This window comes from Pezoporus flaviventris, unplaced genomic scaffold, assembly GCF_033815535.1.
Source record: "Pezoporus flaviventris isolate CSIRO_AGI_PZ_B2104156 unplaced genomic scaffold, CSIRO_AGI_Pfla_v1 ptg000015l, whole genome shotgun sequence".
Lineage (NCBI taxonomy): Eukaryota > Metazoa > Chordata > Aves > Psittaciformes > Psittacidae > Pezoporus > Pezoporus flaviventris.
This window is the reverse complement of record NW_026892563.1, coordinates 11,572,161-11,593,628: the sequence shown is the minus strand read 5'-3', so window position 1 is coordinate 11,593,628 and position 21,468 is coordinate 11,572,161. Positions and strand designations below refer to the sequence as shown.

Here is a 21,468-nt window from a genome sequence, read left to right as displayed (position 1 = left end):
CATGGTTGACCTTTTGTGTTTTGGTGTCTAAGCACTTTTATGGTACACGTCACCTATAAAAGCAAACATGCCTCTTTATTATTCCAAGTACCCTGGTAGAAACCTGCCAAAAAGGGGTTTTAACTTTAGGAAGAAAAAAATCTATACAGTTTCAAAAGTGGTATCAGTACTTACAATGTGTATAAAACATAACTGCAACAGATAATTATCTCTCAGATGATCCTGTGATATCATGATAAGCAAAACTGTCTAACAGCAGATGGTTCTTTGTGATAACTTTAATCTGAAATAACTGAATGAGCAGGCAACATTTTCTCATAATAAATTGCTTGGAACCTTCCCCTATATAAATCAACAGCAAATTTCTCATCAGAGCTCTTTAACTGTTTTTATTCTTCCAGGTGTGTCAAAAGTTTGCATGAGGTCACGTGGCAGGATGCAGCAAACATACTGGATGAAGACAGGTAGGAGCTGCAGTGCTAAGAGGTGTGCAACGTGCTTTTCAGTGCAGTGCATACCATGCCAGCACATCACACCTGGCAGGTGGGAGTCACAGACCAAGTGAGAGGCTGCAAATGCATGAGATGGTGACCCAGGGACAGAGGGACTCTAAGCAAGAGCCAAATGCGCCTTCCCCACGCTTAGTGAAAGAGAATTTATAGGTCTTCCCCACTGGTAATGGTGTATGTGTGTGTAAATACAAATGGATTTCTGATATTCTTCAGAACATTTTTCTGCAAAGATCTTAAGGAAGATAAATGGTGCAAATGAAACTCAGAGACCACGGTGAGCTTCCAAACTTGGAAAAAGCAGCAAAAAAAAATCCAAATTCCCACATTTTGGTCGATGTTTGCCAGCCCCAGGGCAGGTACAATGGAGGAGACAACAGTACATGGGTAAGGGAGAGTAAAATTGCTGTGGCCAATACTGCTTGGTTCTTCTCTCCCCGGAAGACGGCTGCAGTGGTAGCCGAACCCTGGGGTCCATGTGGGCCCATGGTGTACCTCCTCCTCATTTTCAGTGAGTGCATCTGCAGATATGCTCTCCTGTTCAGTCTAGACACAGTAATCTCTGCTCTGGGCCAAGCAAAGAGCAATCTCACTACTTAGTTCAGTTTGAGATCCAAGTGCTTAAAGGCTTTTGTTAAATACCAAACAAATCTTGAGTTTTCAGTTCACCAGGATGATTCTGGAGGTGGTTGGTTACCTCTGGATTTCTGTGTATGTAATCTTAATCTTGTGTACAACTTTTTTTTTTTTTTGGTTTGGTGGGTTTGTTTTTTTTGTTTGTTTGTTTGTGTTTTTTTTTTTTGTTTTGTTTCTTTTATCCCCATTTCATTCTGGTTTAGGGAGTTATGTTGGAGGAAGGTGGGCAGGGAATGCTGCTCCAGCCTTCTCCAAGTGCATGTGTGTATGCGAAACACAATCCTGCCATGGCAAGGGCAGAGAAAATTCTCATATGAACTACCAGCAAGGGAATCCTCTGCATGACTTTGCATCTTTGTTTTCCAGAGTACAATTTCTCACTGCCAGTTTGGAGCACTGTGTGTTCAGCCACAGAAAAATGGACAAAAAACACATGCAAAACGATATACTGCATGCTACGGCTTTTACTGTCATAAACCCGTGCTGTATCAAACAAGGAAATTGCTGCACAAAGCAGTAATATATTGCTAATAATTGTCTTCTTATAGTACAACACTTTGTTTTCGCAAAAGATCATCAAATACTGCTCCTTCAAAGTTAATTTGTTGCTAGACTTCTTATTCTGGTTAGAATGCAGGTGCCATCAATGTGTCTTCCTTCACATGCTTTAACATCAATAATCCTGCCCTTAGACAGAGGTGAGGTACAAAGCTGTCAGGCTATCTAACAACAGGTGAAGATAAGTTATTACTGCAGCTCTGCCATGTCAGTACTGCAAGGGACAAAGGGAAAAGATAAGCCTGCCATTCAGGAGTTGCATGAAAACTTTCCAGTTTTTCACTGTTGAGTGATACCTCTTTTCAACAGACTTTCTGATAAGTGACTGTGTTTGTACTGGGTGGTGTAACTTGCAAACACCACTCCTATCCTCAGCTTGCTTAACTCTAAAAAGAAAGTAAAAAAAACCCAGTAAAATAACTTCTTCTAAAGTTCCTCTCCTCCTTTTGTTTTCAGCCAATCTTACTCCTTATATTGCTGGAAACAACACCCCAAGAAAAGTCTCTCCCAGAAACTCTATGATGAGCTTTGCACCAAAGCAACTTTCCCAACCCTCAGCATTAACTTTACTGTGCTCAACAGCTACAGGCTGAGAAACTCCTGAACTATCTGGATTGCTTCAGACGGGGCAATCAGCGAGTGAACACTCCCACTGGCTGGCTGATATTTTCCTCCAACTTTTCCACCTCTGTGCTAGCTTTAGACCACCAGAACCACAAATTGCTGAGGACTGACCAAGAATATGACACATATCACACTGGATATTCACTTACCTGCTATTTGAAAAAATAACTATCCTTTCATTACCTATCTGAAAACACTATTAACCTCACATCTTTGGTCAATGGGAGATTGGCCCAGGGAGATTGATGGGAAAACATATTTTATCCCCTGAAAACTAGGAAATGCCAACTTAACAGTCTAAACATAACAGTCTAAACATACATAAGAGTTTAAAGCTACATTACTTGTTGCTCTCCTCTGCATGCAAAAAAAACCCATAACTTCAGTAAGACTGGAAACCAAGGGCAGGAAAAGCTGGAAAAATACAACAGTCCAACAGACTTTAAAGAGCTTGGGACTGAATTCAGAGAGCCTGAAATAGTTCATAGATACACTAACTCCTTATGCAGGGGTGGTTGAACACATAAGAGGAAAGCCCAATTCTAACAAATTCCAGGAGAGAAATTCCCATTACTCACCAGAGAGCACATGACAAACATCCTTAGCAACATCGGTTTTTCAACTCTTTCTCTCTTGCACAAGTATCTCCACAGCAGGGAATAAATCTAGCCCAAATGACCTGGAGCTGGTAAGTTATTCATTTGGTTTTAATATTGCCTCCCTACGAGGCAAAGCAGCTCTGGCTACGTATTTCACAGAGGAGATCACTGCAAGCAAGCAAGGTCTTGCAATATTCCATTTTAAACAAGTTTACAGTGTTCTGGGTGTATTATTTTGAGAACAACTGTTTTCTTAGCTGGAAGGCAAATAACCTACTGGCTTTGCCCCCATGCTAACACAAGGCTGCCTGCCTGACCACAGGGTTTATCTGTTTTTTTTTTATTATTTTTTTTTAATTTCATTTCCTGGCCTGTTGAATGCTTTCCTGCAGACCTCAGATTTGGGTCCTACTGCCTGCCTGGATTAGTTACCCCACACCAATCCAAAGGAAATAATATACCTAAGAACCATACTTCAGTGGTTGGAAAGGCAGCAGAGCTGTGCTCTGCAAGGTGTCTCTTCCCTGCCCAGGGCCACATTGTGGCTTGTAGCCATAACTACAGGAATTAAGCCCAAACTGCCCCAGCTGTGGCACCGCTCCAAGTTTAAAGTTGTGCAAGAGGAGAAGACAATTTTGGCAGTCTGATAATCTGTCTCCTGCCTGCTGTGCTGAGGAAATGCTGCATAGGAGGAAGTACAGGAGGAACATCCCTTGTGCACCAGAGCAGGGTTTGCTATTGCCCTTGGGCCACCCATAGTGCATACACCTACAGCAGCAGCTTACTATGGTGTGAGCCCTGAGGTAGACATCCTTTACTGCACAGTAATGCTCATCTTTTGTCAAGTATTACCTTGCTCTCAAAATCATAAGCAAACAAATAAGCAAGATCTGTCCTTATTTACTAATGTTGTGTATACTGGAGCTTGGTGTTGCTGCAAGATATTAGAGGACTGCAGTTATATGAAAAGTTTAATATTGCACCAAGACCCTAATGCCTTTACTTTCTAGGGTCTTATACTAAAGAGAAAGTGAAAACAGAACATAGCCTGGTCTTCAAGGACCTCTGTAAAAATAAAAAGCTGTCTGTATCATCTGAGAAAGAAGAACTCCACCACATCTGCCTTTTCTCAGTCCTAAAGCATTCTTGATGAATTAAAGGACAGTAGTCACAGAGCCATTTGGCTGGAAGGAAAATCTAGGGCTCATATCAAAATCTACAGTTTGAAGTTACAGATTTACAATGACAGGTTACAAGCAAATTCCCAATTGACATCAAAGCAGTCCATGTTACCGTGCTGAGGTAAAAGAATTAACAAAGAAAATTAAAAAGATAAACAATAGTTATATATTTGGATTTCTTCAATAAACTTTAACTACAAAGGGAACCTGTCCACATGGAACAACATATTTTTAAAGCTTGCAATATGTGGAATTTTTCCACACTCATATGGGAAAAATTCCTTACAGAGCAAAGAAGCTCATGAAATCCCTCTGGGGATCTTCACTTTCCCTTGGCTGCTTCCGCTGCTAGGGTTAAACATTTCCCCACTTTCTCCTAACTCAGTCCAAGCAGTATCCTGGAAATCTTCAGGAAAAGCCAGGCTGAAACAATTAGTATGGTACACAAAAGAACAAAAATCTTCTAATCTGGGGGTGCTGCAGATTATATGCAATTGTCTGACTTGCAACAAAATCTAAAGACATAGAATCATAGAATCATAGGATTGGAAAGGACCTTAAGATCATCTAGTTCCAACCCTCCTGCCATGGGCAGGGACACCTCACACTAAATCATCTCACCCAAGGCTTCGTCCAACCTGGGCTTGAACACTGCCAGGGATGGAGCATTCACAACCTCCCTGGGCAACCTATTCCAGTGCCTCATCACCCTAACAGGAAAGAATTTCCTCCTTATATATACATGTTTAGTCATTCCTCAAAGCACTGTCCCTCTTGCCTCAGACAAAACTGCACAGCATTGTAGACTTTGGAGAAATGCCCTTGGGAAGAGAACTTCCTGTCCGTCCCCAGCTACATGCTCCCTGGCAGCCATCAGATGACAGAAATAGCAGATGAGATGCAAGGAGAAAAGTTTCAGTCAAACTTTTCAAACCTGAAAGGCAGCAGATGGCCCAAGGCTGACAACATATTAGCCCAAGAAACTGAACATATCCATATTTCTGTTTAATATCTAATTTCTGGGGCAACGATCCTTTAATATCTCTTTGCTAACATTTTCTATCTAGGAGATACCATGGGTGCTCGGGTTCCTGGAGCATCTTTAATGAATATGAGGGGGTGTAACTGTAGCCAGGAGAGCACAAATCCCTGCCTGGCCAACTCACCATCATCACAGCGCGGTAACAGGGTAGGTAAAATGTACAAGCCCTTACGGCCCTGAGCATTCACCAACCCAGCCAATAGCCAGGACCACACAGATGGTTTTCAATAGGCTTCTTGTAGAAGTGGGATGTAAGAAAGGATTCAACAGCAGATACCTGAAACAAAGGGCATGGTGACTACATGGTGTCTCAAGGAAAGGGTATGGAGAAGAAGCTGTGGAAAACCTTAGGTAAAAGAAAACAAAAAACCTGCAATTCATGGGAAGATGATGTGGGAGAAATGAGACCTACTGGAGAAAAAGCATCATTATTTCTTCAGTGCTCAAGTCTGTCTGCACTGGGAGACCTTAAACCCCCTTTGCAGTCACCCTGGTCCAACAACTATGTCTCCTTTGGGGACCTCAGTTAGCTTGGTAGGACCACAATACAACTGATCCACAGCCTGTGATCCAGCTGAATAGCTCATAATGCTGCCTCTTGCTTAGAAACATGCTTTTACTTCAAAGAAAATTTACAAAATTACAAGATCATTAGCAAGGACATGCATAATGTAACATGGAACAAAAAAAAAAAAAAAGCTGCAGCTTCATTGCTAAAATGGATTAAGGGCTGAAATCATGTAACCCATTAGAGCCTTTTATTTTACACACATAAGTGCCATTAGGATGCTAAGAGATCCATGTCTGAGCTTAAATAAAATAGAGGGGGCCAAACATTCAGCTGGTACAAATCAGCCCAGCCCTTTTGCTGTTGAATTATTTTAGAATTATAGACTAGCTATGCACTTATTTAAGATGTGACTATTTTATGAGCATGACATGAATCTGCCCAATAAGGAGAGGTTACAGAACCAGATGATGACACTTTGCAGCATGAGCACATTGGTCTAATTCTTGGATGAAAAAGTGGAAAGATAATAGAAATGAAGCCACTTAAAATTCCATCACTTAGGCCTGTTTCTATCAAGTATGTCAACTCTGAGTCATACAGGCTTCAAGCCTTTTACCAGAGTCTGGGAAGTACCAAAACTAAAGGATATTAAAAAATATAAGAAGTTATGGTCTTTGGGAAGTGTAGTTTGTGAGTTATGGAGATAGACAGTTGTACCTCATACCTATGAATCTTAGACCTCTGTTGCTCTCCCTACTGCTCTCCCTTTGTATTTGTTTTGGCAATAGGACCTGTCTGAGACCTGAGCAAAAATCTGGTGGGCTAAAGATCTAAGACAAGGGCTGGAAACCTGCTCTGAAGACAGGCTTCGTTCTAATTCACTTCAACCACGCTACCTACTCAAGAGTGGCCATCTGTACTCCCACTGCCCTACATCTCAAACATGAAGCTTACAGCAAGACTTGGAAGGGGCTTGTTTCTCACCATTAGCTACAGAGGGAATCTCAATGAGTCTCATAATAGATGTCCAGCTTCTAAACATCCATTTGTAAGTAAGACAAATCCCATGCTACAGGACTGGGAGGGATCTTACATGAATCTAGTTACGTAAGTGGGGCAAAAATGTTATACTTACTCCCATACTAGTCTCATATAATGTTGCCCAGTATTATCATTCAATAGCATCCAACAGTTTTAAATTTTTTTCTTATTTATATTTGGCCTTTATTTGGCCTTTATTTTGGCCTTTATCCACAAGAAAATTCATCAGAGGATATGATTCAAAGACAATCAGGCGCCAAATGTATCCCAAATTTTTTAACTGCTGTCAGTCCCATTTTTTTAAACACTTTACAAAAGAAAACAAGAACCACTGGTCACACTCTCAGTAAGTTAAAATAGAATAACAACAGTTCAAACAGCTGCTTATTGGATGACTAAATTTGAGGTACCTCAACATGAAAAATGCAATACTTGCCCCCTTATAATGGATCATATTGCCATCGAATTTCACTTTGTAGGTCTCAATACCCAGCTCTTTTGCCAGTCTGAGAATCCGGTTTTGGGTAGGTCCCACATATGCTCCACCAACATCTACGTAATTAACCTGATTGTTCTGTTAAAAGAAAGAATACAGGAATCAAAAGCTGCACAGGATGCTCTTCAATACAAATGTAGAAGTAGAAAGAATAATTCCATACTGATTAACACTGCAACTACATGCACATGTAATCACAGACACGCAGAAATCACAGTGTCTTCACTCTATCACACACATGTGCAATTTGGTTTAACTCTTGTTTAAATTCCCCTGTAGTTTTTAGCATTGGCTTTTAGGTCTCACAAAAGATATGAGAACCTGAAGAAATATCCAACCAAAACATTGCAAACCATTTGTTGAAACCACCTCCAGCACCAACGCTTGTTTTCTCTGTAGATAACTGCTTAGCAGTGGATGCTGAGCACTGCACTGCAGTATTCATGGAGAGTAATCTCCTTTCCAACACTGCACAACTTGGCTCCAGCCTGATGTGCCCTGGCTAGCAGCTCCCAGCAATGCTTGCCACCAAAGGTGCTCCATGCATCCCTCAGATCAGCATTATGCTCACTTGGGAAGCAGAAAGAAAGCCAAAGGTTTCAGGAATGAATACTATTACAAGCAGGCTGATTTTCCAAGATGGTAACTCTTTTTAACACTGTTTATAGGGAGCATTTTAAGCTAGGCATTCTCAGTGTCACAGAAGAATGGTGTTTATGCTTCATGTTTCATACACAATGATTTCTGCTGAAACACCACTGTTTATCTCTGGTTCCCCAGGAATGGCATCTGACATATTTTAAACTTCCCTTATTTTCAGGGTGGGGAGCAGAAGTAATGTCTGTATTACATTGTCCTGTGTCATAGGTGACTCCTTATTTCTCTCATTTTCTTTTTAATGGCAGCCAAGGCATGGTCCATTTTTAGAAGCATGAGTATTATTTCAGATAATTTAGCTGTGTTAAAATGTATGTCTGAGCTGTAATGATGTTTGGCTCTGCTCAGGCTACTTCTTATAGGGCTCTTAGTTACCATGTCTGTTATAGTATGCAAAGGGAGATGGGAATGACAGGAGAAATGCTTTCATACTCTTGGTCTCAAGATGATAGTTTTCCTCTGTAATGTTAAAGACAGAGCAGATACTGCCATGGACAAAGGGTATGGACTACATGGGTGCAACTCAATTACCTTAATATGGATGTTTAACACAATTTTAGGCAGCCCAAGGTACCCAAGCTGAGCAAGGCTGACAAATTTGTCTCATGACCCATGGAAGACCTGCAGCTGGATACCAGGCAAGGTATCCTAGGGCAGCTGAAATGGTACTACATGCTTCTGGTTAGGTATCCAAGTCCCATTCAACGGCTCTCAGAATTGCTTCCAGTCCAATCTTAAAGCACCTCCTGTCAAGAGAAGCCCACTGGCACGTATTGCAGTGCAACCTCTTCAAACACAGCTCTATTACTTGACAGAAGTGATGGCAAATTGGGACAGCTGTCTGCTTTGGGAACTCGTACTCCCCTTTTTCTCCCTGGCAAAAGTCAAACCCAACAGTATCACAGAATGGTTGAGGTCAGAAGGGACCTCAGGAGGCCATCTGGTCCAACGCTCCCTGTCTGGTAAGGTCTCCTAGTGCAGGTTGGCCAGGACTGCATGCAGACAGCTTTTGAGTATCATCTCCCTGCTCTCTCAGACTTTCCTCATCAGAAAGAAGCTACAGTTCCCTCATCATCCAGATCATTAATGAAAATGCTGAACAGGACTGGACCCAGTATTGACCCTTGGGGCACACCTCAAGTTACCGGCCTCCAACTAGACTTAGTGTCACAGATCACCATCCTGTGGAACAGGCTGTTCAGCCAGTTGTCAGTCATCTCACTGGCTGCTCAAACAGTACATACTTCATCAGCTTGTCTATGAGGATCTTACGGGAGACAGTGTTGAATTACTGAAGTCCTAGTAGATAATACCCAGTTTTCTCCTCATCTACTAAGCCAGTTGTTTTATGATAGAAGGCTATTGGGCTGGTCAAGCATAACTTCCTCTTGGTGAATTCATGCTGACCGATGACTTTCTAGTCCTATATGTGCCTGGAAATGGTGTCCAGGATTAGTTGCTCTATCCCTTTCGCAGGGACTGAGTTCAGGCTGACTGGCCTGTAATTCCCTGATTCCTCCTTCTTGCTCTTCTGGAAGACAGGAGTGACATTTGCCACACTGTAGATCAGCACAAGTGGGAGTCCAGCATCTCATGAAGTACTTACCCTAACAGTGAATGTCCTTCCTCCAACTCTATCCCGGGCCTCAAGAACCACCACGTTGACCCCAGACTCAGACAGCAATTTGGCAGCTGACAAACCTACCAGAAAAAGACAAAGTGCTTTAAAGCAATGGTCAAAAACTGAACCAAAGCTTCAAGGTCAGAGATTTCCATACTGTTTTCAAAAATTCCTGAGAGAAGTCAGAAACTTTTCATGTCTTACCACAGAAATCATGTGGCTGCTGCTGCTTAGTTGCATGTTATAACCATATCTGTAAGCAGCATTCACAGACTGAAGTTTTCCTCCTTCCAGTTAGTATTTTTGCATTTTAAAACCAGTAAAATCTCAATTATTAAGGGACAAAAATGCTACTCTTCATTTGCACAGTACCTAGAAAGGCAGAACCAGCTTGAGGGGCTTGGACTGCCATAGAGATAGAAATAATAATATACTAAGTAGGCATGTTACAGCAAGGTAGGCTTCCAACTTCTTCTCTCGCTCATCAACTCTTCATTCTACTGCTATCCACTGTCCTCATTTACATGCAGGAAGAAAGACTGCTTCACTGTCAAGTTTAATTTTAAGCAATGAAGTTTGACCATGGCAATCAAACACAGATACTTTATAAAAGGAATTATGGTCACAGCAAAAATTATCTAATTATGGGACTTTGTGATGGAGGCAGTACAGACAACTGAAAATTGGACAGGACAGGAGTCCTCTTTGCTTTTGACAAATGTGAGCTGAAATTGTAAAAAGCAATTATGAGTTTGTGAAATCAGATTATCCCACTGCCCTGCAGGCCAATTTAGCACTAAGGCATTGGTTCTTTGGAGTCGTTTCCCCTCCTTAAGTATAGAAAGCCAGCCGTATTGATCGGAACTTCCAAGATAGCCCAAAGTAAAGAATAATAATATTATATTCATGTTTATTACACTACCTCAAAATGTGATTAAAAGCAACCGTTCATGAGCCAACAAAGAATGCATGTCTGAAAAGACCAGAGGAGAGGAATTGTTCTGGGTAGCATTAAGTGTACTTTCTTATTCTGAGGACAATACAGGAAACCCATAAACTTCTGTGCACGTAATCTTTTAATGGGGAAGTGGAATACCACACACTGGAAATCAGAACTGAGGAAGTTCAAATGGCTTACATTGACAAAAATTATACATACAATTTCCATTCTCATCTAAAAATAAATTTACATCCTTGCACTACATTCTTTTGATTACTGCAGCAGAAGAAGTATACTTGATTCTTCTATTTTTTTAGTTTTCTAATTTTCAAAAATGGAAGCAATTTTTCAGTAGAGTGAACATCTTCTAAATTGATCTCATTTATTTCAGCAGTATTTGATCATTTTTTTCCTGCATGAAAGTCTATAGAGAGCATTTAATTTTTTTGTTTTTTTATTTTTAATATTGAATTCTGCAATACTTTTGTGATGGCATTCTCTTCTTCCCCAACATAAGCGTAGAAGACACAAGTCTATAATGCTGGGAATACAAACTGAAGTATTTTCTTACAAATATTTTTTTAAATGAGGAAAACATATTAAAAAAAAAAGATTTCTTACATATATAAAGTAAAATAAGTTGAATTTCTCTATTCTGCATAAATATTACTTGGACATTCAGGCATGAGTGCATAATTCTTATTTAAGCATTACAAAATTATGAATTTCTCTTGTAAGAAAGTCTGCCACAGATATACAAGTCTTGAAAAAATGGACAGTGTATTCATGTGTTATCCTATCCTACATGAAGCAGACAAAAATCTGGCCTAGGTATGAAAAAAACAAACCCACAACCATTGTATGTGAATACTTAGTGCCTAACACCATCACTCCATGCTGTATTATGACAGCTATATTCATGCCATAGATGTGTAGGAAGAATAATGGTTGCACTGGACTGGGTTGGAAGTTAAGCTTGCTACTGGTTTATAGCTTAATTAGATGATATGTCCAAATAAAGAAGGACTGTTGAAGGATGAAGAATATGCGGCAGTAAGACTGAGGTTCTCTAACTTGTTTGCTTGTTAAACTGTAATTCCTGCATTCTGGCCTTACAGGTTTTTAGTGTCATTATTGTTTATCAAGTGTCACCTTAGACACTGATCAGAAGAAAAAAAAAGTCTTCATAGATACACAGAGTGGGAATGGGCAAGAGATACATTGGGACAGCAATGGCTTACTGGCAACTGCCAGAGGGCTCAACTCAGAAATCAAAACAGTGCAAAGTATGTTAATTAAAGAGTGTTACTACGTATTTATTTGTTTAAACCATGGAAACAATTTTCTTTGAAAATGGAAGACTACAATCAACACCCACACATGGGGTATTACTATGTAGCTGCCTATGGAGCCCAACTCTTCAGCTTCATTCTGGTGTAACCAAAGTGCACCAGATACAGCATCACAATCATGAAGCCTACCTGTTTTTGATACACAATTAGCCTCTGAATAGATTGCGTATTTTCCCTTTATCTTCTCCATAACTTGAATTTTCAAGGCTTTTGTTGCTGTTCCAGTACCCTCTACAGGACTGGATGCCAGAGAGTGACCATCTGTTTCTGTTTGTTTGATGAGGAGAGAATAAGAGAGAGGAAGAAATGAGACCTTTTCCAGCTGCTTGCCCCACCTCTGCCTGCTCAGCTCCCCTTGGGCCACACAGATGTAGTCTTCACCTCCTCTCCAACATCCCCATTACTTCCCCAGAGGACACTGCATGCCTTCCAGGAGCTGGCAAGGGGGAGAGCAGGACCTTCACACCACAAGAGCCTCCCACAACATGAGTATTCCCCTAGAGCCGTGGCCCTCCAGCACACATGGGCTCTGACACCACAATGTCCTGGGATATTGTGGATGTCCACAGTGCCCTGGGCAAAGCCAGGCACTGGGCTGTGACCTCTCAGGCTGCAGCCAGGGCTCAGGTGAGGTATTTTAAAAATCACCGGAGTATGCCTGTATGACTGCAGTAGGGACATGCCCGTCATAACCAAGGCCACTGCTGTGCCCCATTGCCACCTCCACCTTCTCCAAGTAAACCACACCAAATCACTGGCTGCACTCCTTCCAGATATCACTCTATGAATTAGAAAGAAAGTACTTGCCCCAGAAAGATGAAAAAGACCTGCCAAAACCATGCCTCATTTGAAGTATCTGGCTGTAGAAAGTGACTTGTTATTATATGAGAATAAATAAGGAGAGACGGCTTATACATCCTCCACAAGGGTTTCTATGGCAATCTCACAAGAAGATATTCCCCCCTTCCCCCCCATCTAAAGAAGCCATGTGGTAAAGCCCCGTTTCTATTGATTCTGCAGCACTATTAAGAACTCAGAATTGCTGCTGCCACCAGAGATCATACTGCTGCTATTTTCCTTTCAGAAAACTGTCATAATTCTATCAAGCAAAGCAGTTTCAAGTGCATCAAAACACCAGATATACAGTTAAAAAATAAATAAGTAAAAGCAAGCAAGATGAATTCAAGCCAATCTGCAGACAAGACATACACCATGTCTGAAACACAGAGATGCTGAACAAAACTGGATTTTGCATGTAGGCTCATGGAAAATACAACAAAGCATGCCTCTACCTCATAGGAAAGAGAGGTTCAACTCTACATGTAGCGCACAAGACTGGGGCTTAAGAGACCTGAGTTTGATTCCCAAGTGAGCCCCACAATGTAGGAAATATTTGCCTTTTTTTGTATGGAAGCGGTTATAAGGGTAGCATTTCTGAGAATAGTTCCAAGTTGCCTCAACACTGGAGTTGATACAGAGCATATGAACAGATAGAGGTTCTGTAGCACAAATAGTGGGTGTTTTTAAAAAGTTACTTTATTGAAATGTGATAGTAATTCTACAGTAATAGTAAAGTAATTCTACTTTTCAAAATCTAGGCTCTGTAACCCACAGCATCAAACAGATTCACTGATACACCATGATGAGAAGCAAAAACCACCAGCATCTTTTCCAGAGACAGCATACTTCCTACGCAATGCATGCTGAACATCTCCAATCCACAGAAGGGCAGTGAAGGGACACCAACCTTTTAACCTTTCAAACTGAGGCCACTACATATGTGCTGTATTGAGCACACCAAAACAAAGGCAGAAGTTAGCTATTAATACTGAAAAGGTAAATTTCTGCTGGTTTTCTGGACACATTGTTTGCCTACTTGCTAGCTGCTTTGAAAAAGTGTGTTTGCTTTTATGGATCCTCCACTGGGTTAAAAGTTTAAAAAACCCAACCTAATACAGTATTCCTTCATAAAATCCTTGTTAATCCACCCTGCTTTAGAGGAGTGGGATAATTACACTGTGTGAAAGACTAATAAGCCATTACTGTAGTGTTCTAACCGAGCAGGCTTTAACTGAGTACTGCACAGAAAAAAGCTTTCTGGAAAATCTCTACATTTTTCTGATCTTAAGCAGGGGAATAATTTTAAACTTTTTTTCCCACATTATGCTAATATACACCATTAAAGTAAGACAATTGACACTATATCCTTGTGAAAGTTCCACTGTAACAGCATGCTAATGCTGGGATTATTTTTACCATTTCACTGGAGAAAAACTTAACTTTTTCCAGATGCAACTGGGTAATTATATCTGCCAGTGCCCACCTTAGAATAAGCTCTCACTATTCAGCTAGAAGTTTCTTTGGCAAGTACATAAACCTGTCAATAAGAGATGAAAACCTTTCTGCCATGACCCAGGGTAATATCTCGCTTCCTTACCTCTTTCTTTACCTTGCTTTGGTTTGTTGTTTTTCTTTTGTTTTGTTCGGGTTTTGTTTGTTTGTTTTGTTGTGCGCACCATTTTATGCAAATAAGTTTTACGATATAGTTAAAATGTACTCATTTATATCAGGCTGAGCAGAGAAATCACACATGGGCAGCAACATATAGAAGGCTGAGAAGAAAGAACTGTTTTCTTTCACATACTAAGGATCTGAAGATTTAAAACTGCCAACCCAACCAAAAATATTAAATTACAGCCCCTTAAATTTGCACAAAACAGTAGGAATACACATTGTGAATCATAAGTCTACATTAATTTCTTCTTCCATGTTGCCTAAATCCATAACATTACTAACTCTCTGTTTGTCACAAGTTGTATTTTATCTTTCCACATGTTATTTCACAATCCTTGATGTAGAATACTTGATTCTGGGGCTAAGGCTGTGTTTATTTATTTTGTCATTTTCAGGTAAATGTTTTTCACTTCTTTTTCATCAATTCTTTTCTTCCCCTCAAGCAAAAATAATCCAGTTGATTCAGCGAAGGTTTCAACTAGAAGAGAACAAATACTTTCTGTTACAGAGTGCATTGTTCAGCTGAGACCAGCCACTCTGACTGGTTTCAGTGGCACTACTGTGTAAATGCTTTCATCGGATGCAAGCCATATTCTGAATGGTACAAAGGCAGTTTCTCATGGCAAGTGTTAATAGAAACACAGTAAGCAGGGACAGGGAATTATGTCCTGAGGATGAATCCACTCCTCCATACACACCCACTGGTATTTTCAAGTCCAAAGCCCATTGCAGTAAACGTCTCTTCCCCAGAAAAATGCATTCCCCCTAAAGACAGAAAAAAGTTAACTAATATAAGCGTGCAGTTAGAAATTAACACCACCAGGTAAGATGATGATGATGGTTTGATACTATCCAGTTAATGGAAACATCTAATGTAATTACACATATTTTCTAACTACTGCTAATCGTTTTGCTCAGTAGGCAGAATAAATTCCTGATGGCTAAATGGTGACCTTCAGCTAAATAGGTATGTGAAAAAATGTTGTTTCTAAACTGTGATCAGTGTCATTGACACAAATATCAAGAACATAGGTATTCCCAGAAAAGACATAATGCCTGTCCCATGCTGTTCTTATTATGCTAGGATATTGAGAGACCTGTTCTAACTAATTGGATATATATTTTGCTTATTGGAGTAAATAACACTCTTAAGACTTCAGACCTACCTAGCTAACACAAACACTCTTTCTGACCTTTCAATACCTTTCACCTAAGCAAATAATGCAAAATCTGTTCCTCAAGGACAAGCCATATGTTTCCAATGCTCTCTCAAGAGCTCTGAATTTGCTAACCTATGAATCATGCTGGTTTTGCCAGAAAGAAACCTAATACATTCTTCATCCAGGGGCAGAACCTGCTGTGACTACTCAAGTTACATCCTGGGTTAGACAATGTTTAGAAATGATGCATTTACCATAGAAAAGATAACAAATATTATGAAAGATAAAGAAAATAATAATATTTTTACATCTGATTATATAATGAACACATCACAACCATATTTTGACTGAAACTAAATATCTGGTACTAAGCATAACACAAAGGAAGGAGTGTCTTAAACAAAACCCATGCTCTACATCATAGGACTTTGTGTCTTTAGCAGTAAAACTTTAGAACACATTATGAAGGAGGCAAATGGAAACATATTTCTACTTATTTGCAACTATTGTATAGAATATCTATGACACTTTATACAGGGCCCTGTTAGTTTTGTCCCTGCTGTAGACTTTTCTCATAATGACAGTCAGCCAGTCAGCTTCCTAGCAGTTCATGGGGAACCAAGAGCTCTGTGAAACATTACTATTTATTTCTTCATCCCCCTAAATGTAGGAATTTCTGGTTCTCAGTGACAACAATATCACTGATTACCAGCTTTCCTGTTGGATCCAGTAAGAAAGCAGTAAGGAATCAGGCAGCCAGAGTCCAGGACAGGGCAGATGTAAAGAGACAAACACAGGATTGATTTTAGGAACCAGCTGTTGCATTTCTACAGGTCAAATTCTGGGTAAATTTAGAAGTAACAATGCAAAAAAAAAACAACAAACCAAACAAACAAAAAAAAAACCAAAAAACAAAACAAACCAAAAGAAAAATCTACTGAAATCTGATCCAGATTTGCACAGGTGGGACTGATTGTATCTTCTACCAATAACTGTGTATTTGACAGTTTATCTGACACCACCACCCCCTAGCAGCACAGCATGCTGTCAAAACAAACAAAGTGGTATACAACATAAGTTGTGCTGCCATTAGAGCAGCCATTATAGCAAGCAAGGAAAATCTGCATTTCCTTGTTTTTCACTCTTTCACTCAGAGACCTCAGCCAATGTGTGAGTAGCTCAAGTGGTAAGGTTCTCAATCATCTCACATCCCATCAATCTCACATCATGGAGCAGGAGATGCAACACATAGTGACCTTCCTTGGAGAGAAAAAAAAAAAAAAACCAAAAAAAAAAAACAACCCAAAAACACAACTGTAATAGGGTGTTATACGGTTTATTTCAGCATAAGACTAATTGTTACTATTTTTACATCCCAGCTTCTCCTACAATTTGTGGCATTTGGACTCCTTAAGTGCAACAGAAAACAGTGCTGTTTCCTGCATGTGGCTGGCAAATTTAAGCATTGTTTTGTTGAGCCATGAGATCTCCTTGCTTCTAACTAAGAGCAAATGTGGTTTTATGTGGAAATGAAATCTGTCCATATCAAAGAATTATAATCTTCAGCATAAGTTTCAGTGATGAATGTGTTTCCCTAGTGCTTTGTGCTTGTTTCATGATGTGCTGAAATGTCTTCCAAGAGATATTTGTATACAAGTTTTCTTGGGCTTGTCTGCTTCTGGACATTGTTCTCCATTTGTAATATGTCTCTGTTTTGCATTATGTAGACAAACATTCTTAACGTCTCTTGCCTTCTTTTGATAAACTTGGCTCCCAGTATCCCAAATTCATGTGTAAGGTGAGGCTGGTGCACAAATATAGCCCAAACTTTCCACTGAAACAAATTAGGGTATTTTGCTTCCACTCTATTTTTGCAAGGTTTTGAATTATTTAAGACAGACTTTTCAGGGTGTGTTTTTCAGGCTGATTCTTTTTTTTTTGCTGGAAAATCTTAGTCAAAATTGGCTATTTCTAAACCTTCAAGAAACAAACATTTTTTTGATTTTCTAAACTCATGTCTTTATTTTATTCCTATTTTGGAAGTTCTAGCAGCAACTTAAAATTTGGCAAGGAGATAGCCTTTGAGTCATCATAGCGCATTTTGTTATCCATGTGAAAATATGCTGCAATAGGGTCAGTTACAAAGTTGTGAGGAATTGCAGATCACATACAGGCAGCAGCCACTTCCTAGATCTGAAAAGCTGAAATATCTAAGGTTTCTGTCAAACTCTCTGAGCACTTAATGCTGACGAGTCATTAACAATCAATCCCCGAGGAGTGACTGAGCATCCTGGACCTTGTAACTGATTTCAGATCTCAGAGCTTTTGTGCACACTGCATCGTAGGGCTATGGAGCCAAAATATAAATCTCCCTGTAACCATGGCCTTAGATTCAGGTGCAGGTGACAGCTGAGATGCAGACAATGTGTCAGAAGAATTATAGCAGTGATCTGCTGCATAAAAGGGACAACTTCTGAAAGCCATCCATACAGTAGTTAGTCAACATAGAGGATGACAATGTCCTAGTCCTCAATTAGTGTAGCCCCTTAACCCAAGCAGCAGAGGATTCTCTGATGGGATGTCAGGGTTATGATCCTGCTGATTAAGCAGACACACACGCATGGCACACCATGCACTGTCAGCTTGCTGTGTTTAACAAATGAGGGAATTTAATAGCCTAAACCAAACTATACAAGCAAAAGGTCAAAATCAATCCAAACCAGAATACCCTCTTCAGCTCAGTAGAAAACCCTATAGGTAGAAAATGGGAGAAATATTCAAGGCATACAGGTAATAATTCCCTGTGGGTATTGGGAAAGTCTTAAACTTCAAGCTTCAGTTTCTTTCATATGCTACTGTATAAAACATTATAACTAATATTAACTGTATTACAGGGGACATTATCCATTACAAACAATACAAATGTGCCTGGGGCCTTTCCTGGCCATGATCCACATTTTCAACATGTGCGCCCATGTGAGAAGAGGAATCTAGCCCAAATTCTGCAGCTCCCTCTCTGAAGGGGTCCAAATGTAGTTGCTAATGAAGTGTGGGCTGTTTGAACATGATTCCATGGAGTACAACAGGAAAATATCAGCAGTAGAGTCTACTAGAAATGAGTTCTTCTTCCAAGGGCTTCCCCACTCTGAAGCACACTTTGCAGAAGCTTCCTCCACCCCTAGAGTGCAGCTTCCTACAGGCAGACTTGATTCTGTGTCGCTGTGAGTGACAGATGTGTGCATACAGAGGAGAGGAGCACAGATGAGTGTGTTAGGTTGTACAGAAATTTGTTCTCAAGGACACGCTTCGTGTTGAGGAATAGATATTTCCAGAGATGCCAGTCATGATTTGAGCTTTATTTTGCAAATAATGTACAACTATTTTTTAAAGCCACAATCTCACTGCTAGGAAGTTCACACTTAATATATTAACAAGCACCTTGTTTATACCTGATGCAGATTTCATGTATTTCTAGTAAATAACTAGATTATCCCAAAGTTTTCCATTCTTTCTTGCAAACATCAGGTGAGGAGTATTTAAAATACAGCAGAAGGAGAGAAGGTAGTAATCTTAGCAGATATAAGACAACTTCAAGTAGATCTTCAAGGAAATAAGCAGTAGCAAGTCAAGACTGGAGTCAGAGACATGTTAAGGGGAAACCCTGTCCATACTGGAGCATGGTTTTTATCTCACCAGTCACAAAGTTCTGGATACAGATTACATTTTTTAAGACCAGAAAGCAGTGCTGTATAACCTCTTACAGAACTGAGGTGTAGGTACATTGGTACAGGAACAGTGGAGACAGAGAAGCTGTGTAAAAAGCAAAACAAACCAGGAGCTGGTAGCAATTATAGTGCCCAGCTATGAATGGTATTATATATTGAAGATAGATTAATTATGAAATAAGGCATTTATAGTCCATTTTTCTAAGGCTGTTTTCTTCAAATGATGCCAGTTGTAATTCATAACGGTCAAACACCAATTTTTATGTTACTGGAGTGACGTAAGGGTTTCCACTGGTAAGAAAAATGTTCCTGTACCCCAAGAGTGCTATGACATGTTTATTTGTGTTCCTAATGCCACTGACGAATTTTCAGAGACTGCAACGCCTTGGAATTTCCTGGTTGGCTACATTTCGGACTCCACACCAGGCTTTAGTCCAAGGCATAAGTGTTCTGAAGAAACTTCCTAATTCTTGTACTAGTGAAGCAAGATACCACTTAGAAATGCTCGATGTGTTTTCCAAATCACTGCTACAGTTTGAAAAGCTGGAGAAGCAAGAGAAAAAGAGCTTCTCAGAGCCCTAAAAACCACATTAAGCTCACACCACCATCAGCTGCACACAGTACAGGGTGATAATTTCCTAAGGGCACTCTGTTTGTTACATGAACCTTAAGCATGAAGACCCAATGACTCATGATAGCAGAAAAATACCCAGGCATTTGATAAAAGAAAAACGCAAGCAAACCTATGTCCAAACTCTTTCTTTCTACAGCTTTTTAAATAATTACGTTGTCACAAATAATAAACAATTAATATCATTTTACCAAATTATATAATGTAATTAAGTAAACTGTTTGCTGTTTTATGCATTAATTCACTGTAGATTAAAGAAAGGAAAACTCCTCAATTCTAATAAAAACTCATTTTACCTATAGCCATAATGGTTGTAGTATCACTGAAGTGACATAACTCACAGTTATCATTAGTGAAGTAAAGACTCTCTGAAAACTGAATCTTGGCCAAAGCTGCTAACACAGTACTTACGCAACTGACAAACGAAACACATTTTCTCCATCATAGCGCCATTCTCATTCTAGGCACAGTTAAGTGCCATAAGAATAATTATTTCTGGGGTGGGGGGTGAGGGCATGTTAAGCATGAGAATCAGCGGTCACAATGTACCTTGCCAGTGTTAAAAGTAGATCTGAAGAGCGTTTGGAAAAGTATTTCCTAGCAAAGTGTGAAGAGTCCATCGCACTGGGAGAATTTAGCTGGCTGTAGCCCAGCTCTTGCCACAGTAACAAAGCCTAACGTGTTTTTACAGCTATTCCAGATGTCCTTCTGCAGCATTTATCAAAAGAATACAGTTGCCAGTGCTGCAAGAGCAACCTAAAACCCCACAATTTCAAAACACCATCTTCCTCGGGATGCAAAAATCCCAGCCTGTATCCTTGCATTCTCCCGCACCTGTGGACAGTTTTCCTGCAGACTCTCTTCTGATGAGCACGAAGTACAAACCAGCGCAGGCAGCAACAAACACGTGATAAAATAACAACCGGGATATTTTCCCCCCCTTTGTTTCATGTTTTTATTTCCCCAAATGTAGCTGACGCCCCTGGGGACCTGACACCCTGTATAGTCATCGCCTAAACCTTACAGCTAGCCGTGGGAGTGAGCCACCCCTGCCCCACCGCTCTCCGGCCCCGCGCCGTCCCGCCGAGATGGGTCCGACCCCGAGCACTGGAGTGGTGCCCCTATGAAGGCCGGAGGATGCCCGGGGACCGCGCCGCCCCCCCGAACCCACCTGAGATGCCGCCCCCGACCACGACCACGTCGTATCTCCCGGCCATGTCGCTGCGCCCTGCCCTCTCCCCTGTCTCCATCCCGCCCTTCCGCGGCGGCAGCAAAAGCTCCTGCTGGGCTGTGGCGGGCGGACAGCACCCCGCCGTCCCGCCCGCCCCTGGGCGGGAACCCGAGGCACCTCCACCAATGGTCTCTGGTTTGGGGGGGAAGGTAGGAGGGGTAACCCTTAGCCACGCCTCTCCGGAGCTGTCCCGCTCGCCCAGCCCAGCCCGGCCCAGCCCGACGGGGCGGTGAGAGACCCCTGCGGTGGCGGAGGGCGGCTGAACGCTGCTTCCGAGTGCACGTTTTGTCTGTGCCCGGCTGGGTACCGGTCTGTCACGGGTGCACGGGAAAGTGACAGGATGCGGAGGGGTGGCAAAAGATGCCTGTTGCAGGGTGCGGCAGACCTAGCAGCCTGCACTCGCCAACCCTTGTTTATTTACTGAAATTTATAAAACGTGC

The 21,468-nt window shown here is 40.9% G+C and overlaps 1 protein-coding gene across 1 annotated transcript in view; it reads right to left on the bottom strand.

The window, feature by feature from the left end:
• LOC133269307 (amine oxidase [flavin-containing] A-like) overlaps window positions 1-21,115 on the bottom strand; it is a 37,999-nt gene extending 16,884 nt beyond the window's left edge. Inside the window, exons 1-3 of the mRNA XM_061453420.1 lie at window positions 20,969-21,115; window positions 9,461-9,555; window positions 7,138-7,275 (exon numbers count right to left, since the gene is read on the bottom strand). Of these exons, the coding sequence (XP_061309404.1) occupies window positions 7,138-7,275; window positions 9,461-9,555; window positions 20,969-21,047 (312 nt within the window). The 5' untranslated portion in view covers window positions 21,048-21,115. The remainder of the gene's footprint in view (window positions 1-7,137; window positions 7,276-9,460; window positions 9,556-20,968) is intronic.
• Between the last annotated feature and the right edge of the window lie 353 nt (window positions 21,116-21,468).